Genomic DNA, 18605 nt, shown 5'->3' with positions numbered 1-18605 from the left:
AGGGAGTGATATTAAGGGCTTTTGATTCTACCGGTAAGTTTGAAGTGTTTCTCTCAAAAGTCTGTTTTAGTTCCGTAACGCTGGATGAGGACGGCAACATATAAGTGATTCCGGACAGTATCTGGAAAGGGGGGGTCAAAACAGGATGAAAAGCTTACACCCTCTCTCGGCTGATGAGATCATGTTGGACCCTGGGAAGACCCAGGTTTTCCCATCTCTCGCGCACCCCCTCTGAGCATTTGCGTCACACCACTCGAGTCTCGAGATGTTCTGGACCGAAATGACGTTGAAGAGGGCCAAGCGGCGTGCGGAGGGGGGGGGGGGGGGGGGGGGGGGGCGGATACACTGGGGCCCGCCGGGGCGTTAGACGTGTCTCATGCTCTCGATGTGGCCCCGATCTACCTGCGCCGCCGAAGGAGGATGCGCGGTCACCGACCAGACAGCATCCACCCCAGACCGCGTCCCCAAAGAAAAAAGAAAAGAAAAAGAATATGTGCGAATGGTGTCAAACATCCTTGTCTCCATCCGGCTTTCAACCACACGCACACTCGTACCCAATCATGGGCACTGGATGCCCACGCCACGGTTGACTTGAGAGTCACTGGCGCCGCCAATGCAAGCATGACGCACCATTACTCTACTTCCTGCCATCAAACAAGCTTCGTGTAAGTCAGTTTGAGCTCACAAGCTTGTCCAAATGCTATGCACTGACGATGTACGGGCTCACGGGGTTGGTTACAGATGCCAACTTCTAAATTCGAATCCATGCAAAGCTTTCCAGAAACGCCTCGGGACCATGTGTGCATGGTCGTCCTAATTCGCACGCTCCTCCAGAAGCTCCGAGACTCCTCGACTCCCCCAGATTATTCCATGGCAAACACACCCCCCTCTCACCTCTCTGCCTCGGTCGATCTCCCTCGTCGCCCGCCTAACCTCTAACATAGCCGCTCTCGATACCTAGCGCCATCTGTCTCTTGAGGGATATCTCTACACAATCGTCCTCGTCGTAGCCTTCCCGCAGCCTGCCGTCCGGATCCCAGTATACGGCCCACCTGCCGTCTTCCTCTAGCACGGCCACGAAGCCAACGCCGCTGCCTCGTAACGAGAGATACTTCTCGTCCTCCGTCCAGCCCCACGGCCCTATGACGTGGCCGACGGTGTCCTTGCGGCCCCCGTGGCGCATCGCCCTGGTGTCGGCATCGACGTAGATCCAGTTGAGCATTGGTGGGTCCTCTGATATCGTCGATACCAGGCCGCGGTACTGCTCCTCAGAAGGATAGTTAAAATAGTACCCCGAGAACTTGTGCGCCGGGACTGGTGCTAAGCTGTGATTTATCCAGAGCTGTAGGTTGCGTGGGCGAGAGCGTGTTAGTGTACCGGCAAACGGGGATGTGCTGCATGGTTTTGGAGTGTGCTAGTGCAAGTCTCGACGCACGGCGAGGTTGGCGAGGTGGGTGTGCCAGCCGCCGGAAAGGGGAACGTGTCTGGCAAGGGGAAAGGAGAAAATCAGGGAAAAGGAGGTGATTTGCAGAAACGGCTGCATAGACTGCAGTAACGAGGGTTGATCGCAAAGCTAAGGGATGGGGGATGAAGGCCTGAGGTGGATTTGGCTTACCTTGTTGTCGACGAGGACGATGGGGCACTCCTCCTCTTTCCCGTCAATGTCCAGCACAGTCGTGAGGCTGAACTTGGCCTGCTCCTTTGCTGCGGCGTTCTGTTTCTTCTGCGCGCTTACGGCCTGTCCCGTGCCAATGACTGTAGGGATGGCGGCGATTGCCAGCAGGCCGATGACCATGTTTCGGATTCTGGGGGGGGCCCAAATGAGGGAAGGGGATGATTTTCGGTGAGAAGAGGTCAAGTGACCCAAAAGGTTAAAAGTGGTGGGAGAGGTTCGGTATATCGAGCGGAAACCCGGACTAATCTCGAGTGAGACTGCCTGTAGTCCTCTTGAACGCGTGCTTGTTCGTGCCGTTCGGGACTCGGGAGTGTCAAGTTCAGAGGAGGGATCCGTGTATCCCAACCGCGTGAAGTGGAACCCGCACCGGGTCTGCGACGTTGTGTTGCGAGGCAGGCGAGGCGCCCTTTCGCCAGAGTATTCCAATATGTCACTTGCGTCTCGAGAGGGGTTGGAAAGCTGTCACTTGGGAGAACGGTGGAGGGAAGATCCAAAAGAAACAGGTTTCTACGGGGGGATGGGGCCTGTCGGTCCGTGGGAAAGCCGTGGCCATCATATTTCAAAATCTCCTTGCTGTCCTTATGTTTTTCTTTTTCTGCGGCGGGCGGCCCAGCGGCCAGTGTGCAGTGCAGTGCAGCGCAGTCAGTGTGTGCGGTGTCAAGGGGTAGACCAGAAATCGGGAGTCTAACGACGAAGGAGGATCGAGATGTCCGTTTCGGGAGCACCCCTGTCAGGAGACTCTGGGGTGAGGTCAGCCCACCACCCGAGTCCCACAGTGTGTGCATTGTCCAGACCGTTCGTTGTTCCGCTGGAGACATCTGGAGTCGATGGATCTCGCATTTCTATTCCGTATGCACACACCCCCCCTTCTCTCGCATCCGTAAACTTTTCGACGTCATATTTCACCGTTGCAGTCTAGTCTAGTCTGCTTTGACTACATCTCATCATTATCTTGTTGTCTCTGCGTGTAAGTGGTCGATTGGTCGCGAGCTGTCCCCCCCTTGCGACCGGGGTAAGCTTCCAACAGCTCTTCTCTCTGGCAATAAGCATACCGGTACAATCGTCCGCGTCTCTGATACCAGCCACTCAAGCCTCCTGTAGTCCCCCAGCCCGTTGACGTCATGCTGATTCCTCTTCTCTAGTTCTCTCTTTGCAGGACTATCTAGCCTTATGCGCACCGCCGGTTGAAACCACCCCGGTCCTTCTTGCTTGTCTCTGGGGACCCTGTCGATCGAGGGAGCACACCACACACACACACCTCGACTTCTACCTGTCTAAGCCAACATGGCGACGCCTCTGGAGGAGTTCGGACAGGAAATCCTGCTTGTGCCCCCTCGTCCAAAACCTGTATCGGAAGTGATATCACAGCGCGGGTCTAGTCTGGAAGAGGACTCGCCTGTGTCTCTCCAGGCTTGCCTTGGTTCCCGCTCTGGCATCGAGGTATCGCGGGCCCCAGGTCTAGGCCATTCCAAGGCCCCGTTTGCTCCAGAATCGTAGGCGGCATCCCCCTTCTCGCTACCAACTCTTTACCCGGTCCCCCGTCCTTTCTTGTCTCCCCCCTCCTCAGGTGACAAGTGGTCTTGCCCACACATTCACACCCTATTGCGTCACAAAGGGGTCCCGGTTCTAGTTCAGCCTTGCTGGACCGCCTTTCCTGTTTGCTTTTGGAGGGGTGTGAGTATGAGGTGTGAGGTAATGAATGCATGGCTTTGCACAGCTCGTGGACAAGATCTGATTTAACTGTCAGGGCCGGCCTGTACCATAACCTCCTTTCCTCCCCTATTGAACGATCTCTTTATTTTTCCATTTTTGGTTTTCCCTTACTCGAACACTGTAGAAGAAACATCGTGAACCTCATCTTACACGTTATACCCAAACACTTGTCCACATATTGAATTGCCTGCTAGTTCCCGCTGAAGACTGAAGGGGAGCTTGAACAAACAAACACATACACGTTACCCCCACCACATTTATGGACGACACAATGGCCAGGAACAAGAACAAGGTAAGCTCTCTGGCGCGTAAGGATTGGCATTGGTATTAATTATCAGCAGAAGGGCCAAGGCCAAGGTGCCGCCGGAAACCAGCAGCCCGGCAACAGTAGTAAGCCTGAGGAGCAGCAGCAGAAGCCAGAAGACCAGCAGCCCGAGGAGCAGAAGCCTGAAGACCAGAAGCCTGAAGAGCTAAAGTCGGATGAGCAGAAGCCCGAAGGCACGACGCCTGTCGGCGAGTTTGGCAACCCCGCGGATGAGCAGTCCGGCGCCGACGAGAAGAAGGCGGAGGGAGGCCCTGTGGGCGGCGACGGGGACAAGCCCGAGGAACAATCGGAAGACAAGCCCCAAGAACAATCATCACAAGACGAGAAGAAGCCTGGGGAGGACGTGAACCCCCAAGATGTCCAGCAGGACAAGCCCCAAGACGAACAAAAGCCCGCGGACGAGCAAAACTTGACCGAGGATCAGAAGAAGAAGAAGAAGCTCGAAGAGGAGCAGAAGAAGAAGAAGACCCAAGAGCAAAAGACGCCCGGCCAAGAGCCCGACAAGAAGCAAGAGTCATCAAACCAGGCCGGCGTCGAGGACGAAGCGGAGCCCGGGTCGTCCACCCTCGACAATGAGAAGAAGCCGTCGGCGGCAGACCAGACCAAGGACCAAGAACCCTCCAAGCTCGACGGCGACCAGGAAGAGGACGTCGAGGGCGAGTACTACGACGACGACGACGAGGAGGGTGAAGACGGTGAAGTCTATGACGACGACGAGTACAGCGGTGACTCGCAAGACGAGGATGATGAAGACTACGACGAGGATGAGGATTACGACTCCGAGGAGGACGAGGAGGATGACGGCAACTACACCACACAAAACGGCCAGATGACACGACAGCAGCAACAGATGCAGCAGCAACAGCAGATGCAAATGCAGCAGCAGCAACAACAACAGATGCAGGGCGGCGGCGACGCGGGCGGCAAGAACCCGCTGAAGCTGAGGCTCGATCTGAACCTTGATATTGAGATTACTCTCAAGGCCAGGATCCACGGTGACTTGACGCTAGCTTTGCTGTAAGTGTTCCACTCTCCTTCTTTACTTCGCTTTCGCCTTCTCTTGGTTTTGGTTTGGTTTGGTCTTTCATGCCTTATACCTCCCTTTCATTCGCTGCGGAGACGCTTCCGAAGCGATTCTTTCGATGGCTCGGAGACGACTCCGCGTTACGAGGCGATTCGGATTTTCTGCCTTTTCTGCCCATCGCGCTGCCAACCTTCCTGTCGAACTCTGTCATGTAATGCGATCAGCGGGATGCCGGCGTCACTGATTATCGGCGCCCATCACGCGCGCAAACGACCGAGTCAGCCAGGTGCAAAAAGCTTTGCGCTGGTTGTTGATGTCTAGTTTTCCGTTTCTGATCTGGTACGGTGGAGAGATTAAAAACGGAGATGTGGACCTGTTCTTCTCCACCTCTCTTACGTCGAGGCTGGCTCATCCCCCCGCCTCCCTGCCACGCGCGATAGTTCGCGGCCGTTGAATGGGGTGGGACCGTTTTGAGCGTGTCAGCCGGACCCAAGCGAACGGTTTGTGGAGGCCAATTGCAACGGTGACCTTTTTTTTTAATCGCTGGGATTGACCTTCCACTGTCATTGTGACGACACAATGCCGTCGTCCCCGGACTTCAAAGGGCCGTCCTACGCTCCGGGTGTTCTCCTTGTGTCATACTCGTTGTAAAGAAACGTTTTACCTCATTGTTCAAAAGGCTAACTGCATAGGGACATGGATTAGAGAGGAGATGTGAGAGTCCACCTGTCGACCAGCCTTTTTTTCGCCAAGGTTTCCCGAGTCCTTCAATCAGCATCAAATTCATGATCGAAATGTTCCAACTATACCAAATTTCCACGGCATAACGGCGAAAAAACATTTGCCTTGCAAAGGCGCAGCAGGATTTATTGTGTAACGAGTTTCCTTTGTCAATTCTAAAGAGAAGCAACAGACGGTCTTCAACGAGTTCGCTTTCTCCCTCAAAGACGGTGTTTTTGGACTGGGTAGGAATTTGTTTGCGTGGTGTGTTGAACGAGTCCACAGCGAGTCCAATTTTGTCAGGCTTTAGCGGCGGATCCGATCTACTGCCCAGTGTAATTTTAGGTGCCGAATGAGATTTACCATCGATCCACTGTGTGAAGTCCTCGTCGGCCCGAGCGAGGGTCCATCGTGAGAAACTCGGCTTCCGCTTCGATAAGGCAGAGTGCCAGAGTGGTTAATGGGTGTGACTCGAACTTCGATCGCAATCACATGGCTTCGGCCGCATGAGTTCAAATCTCATCTCATCTCTGTCGTGACTGTTACTTTTTACTCTTCACTTGGGCGAGTTAGCCCGTTTCAAATGCTACATCTTTTAGTCCGTTTGGCTCAGTCTCGTGAAATTGACGGTTTGCATGCCACCGGCGAGCTGTATTTTGGCAAAACTCGTGTCATGTCGGTCCTAAACGCCGCCAAGCCAATCCCCGTCTTGGATGCGCTCGGCTCCAATCACTGACGATGGGCTGGAAATGTGGCTGATGAGGCCCCCAGTATAATCGCGGTGCTTGTACCCGATGTGTGCGGACCGGCATCATAATGGATACAGGAACCCGCCCGAGTCGGCCGAGTGCAGCATCACAATGCAGTAAAGGTGAAGTGCTTATGCGGTCGAGGTCCAATGGTGAAACATTTCAGCCTCATCCGGTGTCCATCGAGCGGCTGCAGGTGCAGGGGGGAAACCTGTTTTTTCTGCGTTCCTCACGATGTTGACAACGGGACGATCGCAGGCCACCCCCCAGTGGAACGGAAGACGAAGTGGGAAAACAAGGGGTGACCCACTGCTGTCCAGAGCGGAAGCAGACTCTGCTCCATAAATTTGAGTCGTGTTCCGTACCGCACGTCGCCGTCGCGGCGTAGCACCCGCGGGATCGATCATATTTGACCTTGTTATCGAGCCAAGCTGGACAAAGCGTAAGACGATGGTTGTCGGGTGGGTGCAGCTTAAACTCGAGTCTGTTCGGACGACGTCTGACCGAGCTAGACGGCCGTGCCAGAACAATGGGATTGTGCTACAGTTGACCGACTTATTTTAGTGCTGTGTGCGCCGTATCACAGAGCTGCCATCGTCGAACAGTGTGACGGAAGGAGAACGACAACCAGCACGGTCGGATCGAGATCCCTTCTGGAGCTCTGACCAACGGAGGTCTCTCGAAGCGGATAATGAGCGACGTGAGTGAAATTGCGCAGAGAGCTCTCGTCGTCGACAGGGGGCCGCGTGGCAGACCCGAGACGCCCGGAGCAAAAGCGCCGGCAAACGTCGACCGTGATTCGATAGAGCATCTTTGGATGGTTATTGCCCAGGGCGTGGAAGGGGTGGAAGGGGTGCAAGGGGTGTCGCACACTTGGTGGCCCATGCGACGTCAGGAGCGGAGAAGTAGCGGGGAGCCGTGTGGCGCCGACGCCAGGTTTGTAACCACGTTTGGCGAAACGGCGGATGATCTGCATTGTAAAACGGTGAGATGGTTCCGTTGCCCACGTATCTCCGTGTTTCGTCCACAATAACAGTAAGGGTGATGCCGTTATTGCAGCCAGATGACAGAATCCCACCCCACAGAGCCATCTCGCCCGGCAGGTAACGATTGAGTGAAGTTGGCAGCTGCCTCCAATGGGTGTAAGCCGGCAAATTCTGGCGATTCGCGACTCATTGGAACCCGGAGAGGGTCCGTATTTATGCGTCGTTGCTGATGCTCATCGTCGGTCAAGTCTATGTAAGCTCAAATGAGGGTGGCGTCGGGGTGGTATTCGAGCCTTTGGATGATGGAATCGGTCTGTAGGGCTGTCTGCGGTGGACGATTGCGTGACACTGCCTGCCCGAGTAGTATAGAGTTTGTACCACGGCAATACGACGTCGGATCGAAAGTAGTGATTTAGATTGGGGGCCGTCGTTGGATGTGATTCTGGTTGGGAAATGGAAGCATCACGTGCTATGGAGTCCACAGACCCAATGACATAGATCGGAAGAGGTCATGCCACGGAGCGGAGGACTAATCCACCCGGGTGGATGAGCTATGATAAGATAAAGTTATCGATAAGCAGCTCGAGTGGCTGTGGTGTGGCAGAGGCGGGGTTGTGGCTGGAACTTGCCTCGGGCTCGCAGTGGGGGAACCACGCATGAAGCATGACGGAGCTTCAAACCAAGCAATCCAGACAAACAAACAGTCCTATTGCTCAGATTGGGCGACTCGTGGCGTGGTGACCGTGACCAACAAACAAAAACACGCGTCTGATAATAACACCACCATCGTCAGACAGTCCCATACAGAAGCAAAAGCTTCGTTTTCGCATCAACCTCCTGAAACCAGCACCGCCCTCACGTATACCTCTTCACCGACTCATTTGCCCACAATGCCTGACCTCAACTCTGTTCCCGCATCACCACATCCGCAAAGCGTTTCTCGACGCACTTCATCACACCAGATGCCACCTCCTCCGCTTCCGGCGCAATCGTCCGAATCCTCGCTCAACATCCTTCCCTCGAACCAGAACACTGTCAACCACCCCAACCCCTCCAGTACCTCCGTTGGGTCTCCGCCAATGGCCCCGGCAACACTCACATCACCGCCGGCCGTACCCGAGCCATCTGTGTCCGGCCCGGGCCCCATACGTCACCCGCGACCCATCACGGCATCCGATCTCCACATGCAGCTCGAGAAGGAGCAAGAGGCAGTGGTATGTGCTGCGATATGGACCCAAATGCCAAAGACCTAACCATGCACAGGTGAACCGTCTTACACGAGAGCTCCAGCTCCTCCGCACAGCCCAGAACGCCTCGGTCGTCTCGAATGCCTCGTCGACATCAGCTTCGAATGTGCCCGAGGCGCCCGACACTCACCTCCTCTCTGGCGCTGCATTCTCCACCCCCTCCGTTCCATCTAACAGCTCCCGACGACACCATCGGACCGCCTCGAATGCTAGCACCCGAAGCCAGACTGCTGTCGCCGGCTCAGCTGCTGCGTCCACCGCTTCCGTACCTGTGCCTAGACCTACAAATCCCGCTCGCCAAGACAGCGTCGCCTCGCGCCACAGCCTGTCCTCGTCACCTGCGCCGTCACAGCACTATCTGGACCCGACTGTAAGCGGCTTGACATACTTCCAGCAGCAGCGCCTGCCACAGCATCAGACAGGAAGCACGTCGGTCGCCCTTACTCCAGGAGGTAGCGAGTCGCAGCTGTCACCTGGCCTTATGCCTACTACATCGAGGTACGAGGAGACAGCGCTGCACCGCCAAGAGTTAGAGAACGCCAAGAAGGAGAATGAAGCGCTCAAGCAAAGAATACGAGACCTGGAGAAGCTTGTCCGGGAGAAGACCGCCGGGCGAGAGAGAAGCGAGAGTACAAGCAGTGCCGCGACTGGAACGGCTACCAGCGTGGGTGTGACGACTGGTGCAGCTGGCATTGCTGGTCCTAGACGACCCGGAGGCGAGCGAGAACGGTCTTTGACTGCGATGAGCGTTGCCAGCAGCGTTGCGGTCGGCGTACCCGACGAAGAGCTGCAGGTAGGAGAGAGCGCGGCGAGCTCTGGGCTGAACCCCTGAGCAGCTTGGTTTTGCTTAGTTCCTTGGACCGGTATCATTGACAGCCATGAGAGGACAGTGGCGGGTCATGGCTTACGACTGAGACGGGATGGCGTTTTGGGATTTGTAAATAGGGAGGGTTGTCTCCCCTGCATTGGGATGTTTCCGGGCCACGACTTCGATAGTAATGACGACTTAATATGATATGACTACCGTGTTGTTTTGAGGCCAAGCTGCTTCTTTTTGTATTTGGGCGTAGACGAGGTTCAGGTTAGAGAGGCTTGTACAGCCAGGAGAACCTTAGCTTTCGCTCTTTTGACCATATCACTGAATGATTGACAGTTAATCTTACGCCCATATGATGCTTCTTCTCAGACCAAAGCCGCATTTTCATGTAAGCGTGCTTTCGTTAAGAAACGTCTTGTTCTTATTCTAAAGTCTCTAGCTGCTCGAGAGCGAGTTCTCGTGATGTAACTTTTCTAAGTGCGTGGTCCTAGACCCTCTCGGAACAACTACTAGATAAGCTCCAGCTTAGAGACAGTCATCCTCCATCTACCAAGCCGCACACTAACACTCCTTGCCGCACCAGAAGCTCTGGCATCCATGGACGCACTTGGGCAGCTTGCCCCGCACGCAGCGCAGATTCTTGTCGTAGTCACACGTCTTGTCGCTCGAGTCGCAGTCCTTATCGGAGCCGCACTTCCACGCGCGGCACCTGCAAACGTTGGCTTCGCATACACTGACCTCAAAGTCGGTGCAGCCGATCGTGGTGCAGTCGGCATCGGTCGAGCACTGGTCGCCCTCGGCACGGCGCGGCGCGGGTGCTGAAGCGGAGCATTCGCACGTGTTACTGGATATAGAGCATGTCTTGTGTGGTTTGGCCTCGGAGCATCGGATGGGCGAGCAGTCGTAGTGCGTGCTGCAGCCGACGCCCTCGGAGATGAAGAAGTCGCACTGGCAGGCGTTGGACTTGCAGAAGCCGCGCTGGTTGGCGACATCGCAGGGGAGACCGTCGCAGTGGGTATCCACAAGACAGGTTGTGCCAGGGGAGATTATATCTGCATCGCAGAGGCAGATGGGCGTTATGTCTGGGGAGTAGACAACAGGGCGGCAGGTTGGGATGTGGCGAGCTTCACAGTCGATATTCGCGCAGTCATCGGCTGTAGAGCAGGCGTCGAGGAGCTTTCTGGGCTTGTCAAAGCAGTGGCAGCCGGGATTGGTGCCATCTTGAACACGGCAGTACGGATACTGATCGTCAGAGCACTTAAGAGCTGAGCAGTCTTCCTTGATGGTGCAGGTGTTCCGAGCGGATTCCTCGGGGTTCCAAGCTGAGAGAGTGAGGGTAGCCATAGACGAGAGTATAGATGAAATGCCCGAAGATGTAGCTGTGAGGTTGCTCGTGAGGGCTATTGTCGAAGATATGCTTACCATGGTGCTCGTCAAGGAGGCACTTGTCATTGAACTGCTCAATGCCGAAGATATGTCCAATGACGGGACAGTCGAAGTCACGTTCGGAAGAAGCCACGAGACGGGGAACGTGGGGGTTTGTGAAGCGTCAAGAGTGGTCGTGGGAGTAGCGTAGATTGTACCAGTAAGGACCTCGGTGTTGCTTGGATTTGCGAGGATGACACAGTGACAGAAGTCATGGTAACAAACACTGATGCGGTTCTCGGGACAAGAGAGAGAACCACACTCAGTATCATTGGTGCAAGCCTGGGTAGGTTCAGGCAAGGCCGTCGATACTCTGGTGGTCGAAGCGGATTCCTTGGAACTGATGACCATCTTGCAAGCCTCGATATCCTCCTGTCTGCGACGCACATGTGCCTCGCCTTCAGGTTCCGCGATCTTCGTGCCGGAACCACACCAGGACTTCTCAAAGAGAAGCTCCTTTTCAAAGCGAACGCGGATTTTCTTCTCAGCGTGATTGCCCTCTCTGTGCTCGGGGTGATACTGCCAGCTGAGAATACCCCAATGAGGCTGAATCTGTGATCCGCCAACGATGAAGTCCCAGCGAGCTGGACAAGCCTTTACATTGATGTTCTCCGAATCGACACCCCAGGCAATGAACTTCTCATACACCTGCTGTATCTGCCAGTCGTACTGCACGCGAGGCATGTTAAGATTTTTGTAGGATCGCGTGACGATACCCACCCAGACAAACTCTTTCTCCTTGACGTTGAAGGCGCCGTTCTCCATGAACATGTCCTTTAGTCCGGGGTTGCTGCCTGGGAATCTGTTCTCATAAGGCTGCTTGAAGGTGCCCTTTATGTTACCGTTGTCGAGGAAGTCAAGAAACTCCTCCCTGAAGTACTCCACCGTCGGCCGAGGGAAGATTTGGCTCCATTGCTCGAAGGCGGTCGGCCATGAGAGGGCATCTCCCAGACGTGGCTGGTCCAGACGGCCTCGGGTGATGCGACGATGATCGCCATACAGCCCCAAATGGGACCGGAGCCGCCAAACCGAGGACGGTTGGTCACGGTGCCGTCAACTTCTTGATTCAAGGTGACTAAGGTGCTGGTGGACCATTGCTCGGGTTTGTCAGGATGGCCGCCGAAACCGGCTCCACGCTCGCTCACTGTGTTCCGCATGCGATTCCACCACCATATCTCGCCACCGATAGCATCTTTCGGATCGATCATGATGTCCGTCGAGAGTTCTCTCTCGGCCTGTGTCGGACCACTGGAAGGGGGGAGCTGGCGTTTCGGCAGTTGACCCGTAAGGGACGGAGGCGGGTACTTGCGGTAATCGCCGCAGAGGGCTTCCGGACTGCCGAGACCGCAGAGGATGAACCTCCCGCAGGCGGCATCTTCTTGTCTAGGCCGGATAGTAGCGAGACGGCCGTCTGCCTTTGGCCGAAGATCGAAGTTGGACGGTGGGGCATCGGGGATGGCGCGTCCACTGCCACACCAAGCTTCACGATGGATAATGTTCTTCTCGTAGCGCACCACAAGTTCTCTCTGGCCGGTAGGGCCCTTTGGCGTGTACAACCAACTGAAAAGACCGTCCCAGGGATTCGACGCGCGGATTCTTGGCGGAGGCGTCGCTCTGCCGAAGTCGTAATCGAAATCCTTGCCCAAGTCGTAGCGAGGCTGGTATCCATAGATCGTGATACGCTTCTTGATTTTGTTGGAGAGAATGTCAATGATTCTTCTGTTGTCACGCTTATAGAACATCTCCCCATTGGGGTGAGTGGAGACGAATACAATCGTCCGGAAGAACTGGAAGTCTTTGGCATGCAGGGGCCCGCTGGCGTCGACCATGGGTGCGAGGGCTGGATACTGCTCCTGGAAGGGGAAGGCCACGGACCCTTGCTGGGGGAACATTTCGATGTTTTGCCGGAAGTAGTAATCTTCACTGTAACCACCATCGACGTTGAAGTATTCCTCCTCGTCCAGGGGGATGCTGAAGTTAGGAATCTCCCACAAGTGATTGGCGTATACGCCCTCAGGAGAGAAGGCCACAACTATGGCGCCTCCCCAGACGGGGCCGGCACCGCCGCCATGAGGCGCATTGCCGAACGGTGTCCAAGAGGATGAGGAATCCATGCGGTACTTACTGTCAATGTGAAGGCCCGGGCCATAAGTTTTTGCAACGCGACGCATCTTTTCCCACCATTCGTACTCGCCCCCTGCCCATGTCTCAGGCTCCGTGATGGTCTCTTGCAGAATGAGCTCATCCCAGAAGCTTTGGCGAGCTTCGAGTTCCTTGGAAGAAGCCTGAGGTGTGTTCTGTTGACAAGCGGGGCATTTCTTGGGCATACAAGCCGCGGTGCGCTCATGCCTCTTGGTGGTGAAGGTGGTTGTTGTGGTTGTGTCGATGCTGGTGCACATCTGCGTGGTCCGGCAGGTTGCGGTTGCGCAGCTGGTGATGTAGCTGCTTGTGCCGAGGCTTTTGATCTGCGAGACGACACATGGCTGAGTGCAGTGGGGGGCGACGGTGTAAGTGACGGTGCAAGACGAGGTCGAGCTGGAAGATGAAGTTGATGTCGACGTAGTGAGGGACTCTTTGGGTTCTTCGGACTCCGTTTCACCACTGCCGCCTCCTCCGCCCCCGATATCGCCGGCTGGTAGATTGGAACCGAGGGCGGGGCTCATGCCCCAGCCGAAGATATCACGCATAGCTCTGCTGAGTATGTCGGTACCAAAGTCGATTCTGAGGCCGTCGAGAAACGAGTCGTCATCGTCGTCGTCGTTGGCGTGATCGCTATCATCGTCATCGTCCTCAGGGCCATCATTACCCTTATCGCCGCCTTCTCCATCATCTTCTCTATCATCTTCTCCATCATCTTCTCCATCATCTTCTCCATCATCTTCGCCATCATCTTCGCCATCATTGTTGTCTGAATTACCGTCATCGTCGTCGTTTGAACCATCGCCACCGCTGTCCCCATCATCATCGCCTTCGTCATCATCATCACCTCCATCCCCATCGTCGTCCCCATTTCCATCTCCGTCGTCACCATCGCCTTCATCACCGCCGTTATCACTGCCCCCGCCCTCGCCTACCTTGGTAGTAGTGTGAGCAGCAGCGGGATCACTCATCGACATCGAATGTTGCGTAGTGGACGTAGAATTAATGAGGCCATTCTCAGGGGAGGGTGGCACTTTGGGCTTCGCAGGCCAGGGATATCCGTTAGGGTTGGAATATGGAGCAGGCAGACAGGCCTCGTCAGGAACAAGACACACCAGATTGCAAAGATCTAGCGAGATGCATCTCCAGGCAGGAATTCCGCTGGCAATAACCTGGCCGCTGACGTTTATAGTTGTATGAATGTCTATCGAGAGCCAGGTCACACTGGTGGTCCTGTAACTTCCATCAGTCTCCGCTGAGGTTGCCGTAAGAGGCTCGACAGTGATGATGCCACCAAAAGGAATAATCGCAGTGACAGCAGTAACAGCAGAGCTTGTAGGCAGCAAGCCGGTTGATGAGGACTCGCTGGCTATATTCTGAGTGCTGGTAACAATGACTGTCGAGTTCGTCTGGGATGGCAAGGTATTCGATGCGGAGGGAGTGGCAGAGGGAGTTGGGGAAGTAAGTGAAGGGAAAGTTGTAGGTCCCGCGAGCGTTGTTGAAGATGAGACAAAGGGCCGTGAGAGAACAGACGACATGGGAACGCTCAAAGAGAGCGATGTGTGGTTACCATGAATACTGTCTTGGCCACTGAACGGCGAAGAGAAGAAGCCTTTGGTTGTGTTATTTGAGACAAAGGTTCGCGAGGTGATCTTGTCATCGGTGCCTGTACCAGGCCTAGTCCAAAAGACCCCAGAAGGCGTGGTTGTATGGTTTGGGGGACCAGTCAACGACTCGCCAGAGCTTACTGTGGTGTTCGGGTGGGAGAACCAGTGGGACCAAGATGAGACAGAGTCTAAGATGGTGCTGACGATGTTCCCGAGACCTGGGGTACCTGAAGGGACGACCTGTGAAGCGCTAGAAAACGTATCGAGTCTGGCAGTTGTTATCGGGTTATCGGAAGTGACAGGGTCGTAGATGGTGAAGACGGTGGTGTATGTAGTCGGGATCAGGGTGACCTTGCCACAAGCACAAGGACAGACGGAAGTAGATCCATTGCTTAGGATACTCGGAACGATGCTGAAGCTCTCGCAGCCACACTTGCGGACGGAAGTCGAGGTTGATTGAGCATCTAAATTGGACTATTAGCTCATCGTTGCCCACGACCACCAAATGGTGATGAACTACTTACGCGCAAATCCGAAGAGGAAGAGATGGTGCAAGAGCACTGCCCAGAGAACAGGGTGACCCCGGATGCGCCAGGTGGTTGCCATCCTCGTCGCTGACGCGTCAGCAGCTGAGCTTGAAAAATGCCTGAAGAACAACTGATAGCACTTGCTGGCAATTTTTTTGGAGAGCAATAGTGAAGCAAGAAAAGAGGGAATACTTGAGTATGCAGGGATCCTGTGTTACCACGATCGTTTGTTTGTTTCGTGATAGTAAGGTGAAGAAGGAGAAGGGTTGGGCTTTAACCTAGGTGGGAAAGAAATTTGTCTTCGTTCGGTAAGAATGAAAGATGCAGTGAACACGCCCACTCTTCTCGGTTCGGAACAAACGCACTGCAATTTCGGCGCTGAGGAGGGAAGAAAAGTGACCTGACTTCACCTTTCTTTGGCTTGGATTCTCATCTGGAGAAATTTGAGGGCTACGAGGAAAGGAGGAAGGACCCCCTGCAAGAAATCCTAAGAAGCAGCAATGTGTCCCTGACCCGAGTTATCTGGTCCCTGACCCGAGTTATCTGCAATACTTGGTGTTTCCATGATGAATTTTCTTTCTAAAATAGTTGTTAAGTAGATAAATGATTCCTAGAGCATCTTCCATTCTATCATCGATATCCATCGGCTCCTTCTTTATGCAGTGTCTCACCAAGCAGGCAAGGATCTTGTTATGTTTAGTAAGGTCAACTTCCTTCAAATGATAATGGGTTAATCCAGTTAATTTCTTTGCTGCTAGCTGTATGACTCCGTGGAAGCAGGTGAATACCAGGTACATATGATCCGTTTGTCTTGTTCACTAAAAGAACGAGTCCATTCTTCACTATTTAATGATGTGGTAAACATGGGATGTAATGAGCAAGCTATCGCATTCATCCTTGACCATAGCTTACACATTGGCTTTCAAGGAGTCTTTGATTAACTCAGTCGGGACTATCCAAACGTAACCGAAGAACCAGACATCACAGCTTATCGGAGAGGATTCTACCGAGACATGGTCATTCTATGTTTAGAAACCGAGATCTGTAGAGTTTTTAAATATCATGGCGCGATGACACGGCTGAGCAAATATCAAGAAAATTTATTGAGTGTCCACGAACTTGTTTCAACAGGAAAAGGCAAGAACATAACCTCCGCCTTTGACATTTCAAAGACAGCTTCTTGAAATAATGTAACATCGCCTTGCTCCTTTGTATGACACGGAATACCCGGGCACAATTTCATCCATGGAACATTCGAGATCAAGGTCAATTTGTTAATGATGATGAGAAGCCTAGGTCATTGATTTGCCAGTACAACCGATCCAATGGCTGGCAACGTAACCCCTAAAATCAACAGTCCCCGCCTCAGATCCTGCTTCTGTCCCGATTGTCTTTCACAATGTCAAACCCGGCCCAACCATCCAGCTTTTCCCGGATCTCTTTCGCATACTGAGGAATTCCTCCTGCAAAATTGACCTGCTCAAATGCTTTGCCAGGCATCGACCCGCCCATGTACGTCGATCGCGTAGTGGGGAACAAAGACGCGTCACTGAGGGCATTGATCCTTTGTTTCCAGGCCTTAGTCGCTTCGGCGGTAGGGTTGATGTATTTGATGTGCTCCCGCTCCATCTTGCGGATGCAGTCTGCGATCCAGCGGCCCTGCACCTCGACAGTCGATGGTCCGTTGCTAAGGAGAGTCGGACCATGTGGTCCATACATATGGAACATGTTAGGGTAGCCGCTAACGGTGGTGCCAAGGTAGGTGTTTGCAGCGGCTTTCCACTCGTCTTGGAGGTTGGTGTTGTAGATGCTCTTCAGACCCATGTTTGTCATACCTCCAGTGGTGATGTCCTAAGAACCGTGAATTAGCCAATCTGTATCTGCAACGTTGCGTAGTTAGGGTTATGAAGCCAGAGTCAACAAGGGCTGTTGTACTCAAGCTCTTCACACAAAGTTGGCCGAGACAAAGAAAATCAGGTTCCTTACAAACCCAGTTGCAATTGCAACCACATCAAACTCGTAGTGAGTGCCATCTTCCAGCTTGATGCCAGTCTCGGTAAAGCTGGAGATGCCGTTCTTGCTGATGTCGACTACATCCACGTTTGCTTTGTTGAATTGTTCGTAGTAATTCTGCTCCAGGCAAGGCCGCTTAACGCCAAAGAAATGGGGCATCTTATCGACCGTCGGCGCCAGGATGTCTCTCTTTTTAGCATCTCCAATTCGAGTGCGAACGTTCCGAGACCAAAAGTCATAGGCTTCCCTGTTTGCATCCGCGTCGAAGAGCATGTCTTTGTAATTACCGAGCCAATACCGGAATCCTCCATGGTCCCAAAGAGCCCTATAAAATGCCTCGCGCTCCTCCGGGGAATCATCGAATGTGTTTCGTTCAACCATTCCGTAGAAGAATCCACCGAAGCACTTCTCGCGGAGCTGGAACAGACGTGGGTACCACACCTTGCCAATGTTCTGCTCCTGCTGTGTAAGGGGTCGCTTGCCCATAGGCACGGCTAGGTTCGGGGTTCTCTGGAAGACTTTCAGTTCCCCTCGTTCTCCAACGGCTTGTCCCCACTCCTGCGAGATCTGAACACCGGAAGCCCCAGTACCGATTACGGCGCATCTCTTGCCACGTACGTCTACGTCTTCCTCAGGCCAGAATGATGAGTGGTGGACTATTCCTCGGAACTTCTCAATTCCTGGCCAATTTGGAATATAGCGTTTTGAAGCCTGTTTACGTGCCCGGGTCAGTTTCTGTAGACTATAAGCCTAACTTCGAAGCCTTAACTCACAAAACCAGCAGCGACAACGAAGTACCTGCTCTTGGCCAAGCGACCATCGGCAGTCTTCACGTGCCATTTCCCTTCGGCGGGCTGGAATCGGGCGCCGACGACGACTGTCTCGAAGGAGCAGTCTTTTGAAATGTTTAGAACCTGCAAGACGTGATGTCAGTCATATCTAAGATGTCATATTCTGCAGGGAATAAGGCAACTGAACTCACCCTGTCGACATGGTCAAAGTACGCCCGAAGCTCCTGAAAGTTGGGGTAGTTGGTTGACCATGTCCAGTCTTTGAAGACTTCGGGCCATGAGAACTCGTACTCCGGAACCTCCGAGTCGACTCGAGCGCCAGGGTATCGATTCCATCTCCAGGTGCCCCCAAGAGAAGTACCGGCCTCGTAAACGACGGCCCGCAGACCCATCTCACGAAGAGTCTTGAGCATGAAGACACCGCCTATTGTTACGTTAGTATGAACTAGATGTGTGATTACTTGAAGGGTAGTCTTGCCAAATCCACCACCGACAATGAGAACATCGATGTCGAGATTGTCGGCGTACGGGCCAGTGGTTTGGCGTCGCGACGCGTAGTCTGTCAGATCGGTCGCGAACTTCTTTTGTTGCGTAGGCGTCGCCATGGTGACGGAAATCAATGGTTACGTTCAGATTGCACAATATTGATATTAAAAGAGGAGACCATAAATAGCAATCGAGAACCCATATATAATGGTTGTGTTCTTTTTCAAAATGTGAAGGATATTGCAGCAGACCTGAAGCTTTCTTATAACCCATAACAGCTCACACGGAGTTTCTTCCATTTCGTATGAGCGTTGCTTTCCTTGACATCAGACGACCAGACGACATTACGCACCGCCTTCTC

The 18605-nt window shown here is 53.8% G+C and overlaps 6 protein-coding genes and 1 non-coding gene across 7 annotated transcripts; 4 read left to right on the top strand and 3 right to left on the bottom strand.

Moving 5' to 3' along the window:
- Window positions 1–928: 928 nt before the first annotated feature.
- Window positions 929–1795, bottom strand: ColSpa_09721 (uncharacterized protein; the record flags this gene model as incomplete). Its single annotated transcript, XM_049275933.1, has 2 exons — window positions 929–1342; window positions 1616–1795. The coding sequence occupies 2 exons, from the start codon at window positions 1793–1795 to the stop codon at window positions 929–931; spliced, it is 594 nt and encodes a 197-aa protein (XP_049131890.1).
- Window positions 1796–2959: 1164 nt separating this feature from the next.
- ColSpa_09720 (uncharacterized protein) lies at window positions 2960–3172 on the top strand (the record flags this gene model as incomplete). Its single annotated transcript, XM_049275932.1, has 1 exon — window positions 2960–3172. One exon carries the CDS (start codon window positions 2960–2962, stop codon window positions 3170–3172), a length of 213 nt encoding a protein of 70 aa, XP_049131889.1.
- Window positions 3173–3659: 487 nt separating this feature from the next.
- On the top strand, window positions 3660–4442 carry ColSpa_09719 (uncharacterized protein; the record flags this gene model as incomplete). Its single annotated transcript, XM_049275931.1, has 3 exons — window positions 3660–3680; window positions 3730–4413; window positions 4437–4442. The coding sequence occupies 3 exons, from the start codon at window positions 3660–3662 to the stop codon at window positions 4440–4442; spliced, it is 711 nt and encodes a 236-aa protein (XP_049131888.1).
- A 1454-nt stretch (window positions 4443–5896) lies between these two features.
- ColSpa_tRNA_266 lies at window positions 5897–5993 on the top strand. The gene is given in 2 exon segments: window positions 5897–5933; window positions 5945–5993. It is a non-coding gene; the product is annotated as a tRNA-Ser (tRNA).
- Window positions 5994–8082: 2089 nt separating this feature from the next.
- Window positions 8083–9271, top strand: ColSpa_09718 (uncharacterized protein; the record flags this gene model as incomplete). The annotated part of the gene is made up of 2 exons (XM_049275930.1): window positions 8083–8406; window positions 8456–9271. 2 exons carry the CDS (start codon window positions 8083–8085, stop codon window positions 9269–9271), a joined length of 1140 nt encoding a protein of 379 aa, XP_049131887.1.
- A 546-nt stretch (window positions 9272–9817) lies between these two features.
- ColSpa_09717 (uncharacterized protein) lies at window positions 9818–13368 on the bottom strand (the record flags this gene model as incomplete). Its single annotated transcript, XM_049275929.1, is given in 2 exon segments — window positions 9818–11638; window positions 11650–13368. 2 exon segments carry the CDS (start codon window positions 13366–13368, stop codon window positions 9818–9820), a joined length of 3540 nt encoding a protein of 1179 aa, XP_049131886.1.
- Window positions 13369–16319: 2951 nt separating this feature from the next.
- Window positions 16320–18363, bottom strand: ColSpa_09716 (baeyer-Villiger monooxygenase; the record flags this gene model as incomplete). Its single annotated transcript, XM_049275928.1, has 4 exons — window positions 16320–16805; window positions 16905–17678; window positions 17741–17881; window positions 17950–18363. 4 exons carry the CDS (start codon window positions 18361–18363, stop codon window positions 16320–16322), a joined length of 1815 nt encoding a protein of 604 aa, XP_049131885.1.
- Between the last annotated feature and the right edge of the window lie 242 nt (window positions 18364–18605).

This window comes from Colletotrichum spaethianum (assembly GCF_022836535.1).
Source record: "Colletotrichum spaethianum MAFF 239500 DNA, contig30, whole genome shotgun sequence".
Classification (NCBI taxonomy): Eukaryota; Fungi; Ascomycota; class Sordariomycetes; order Glomerellales; family Glomerellaceae; genus Colletotrichum; species Colletotrichum spaethianum.
This window is presented reverse-complemented; position numbering and strand designations above follow the sequence as displayed.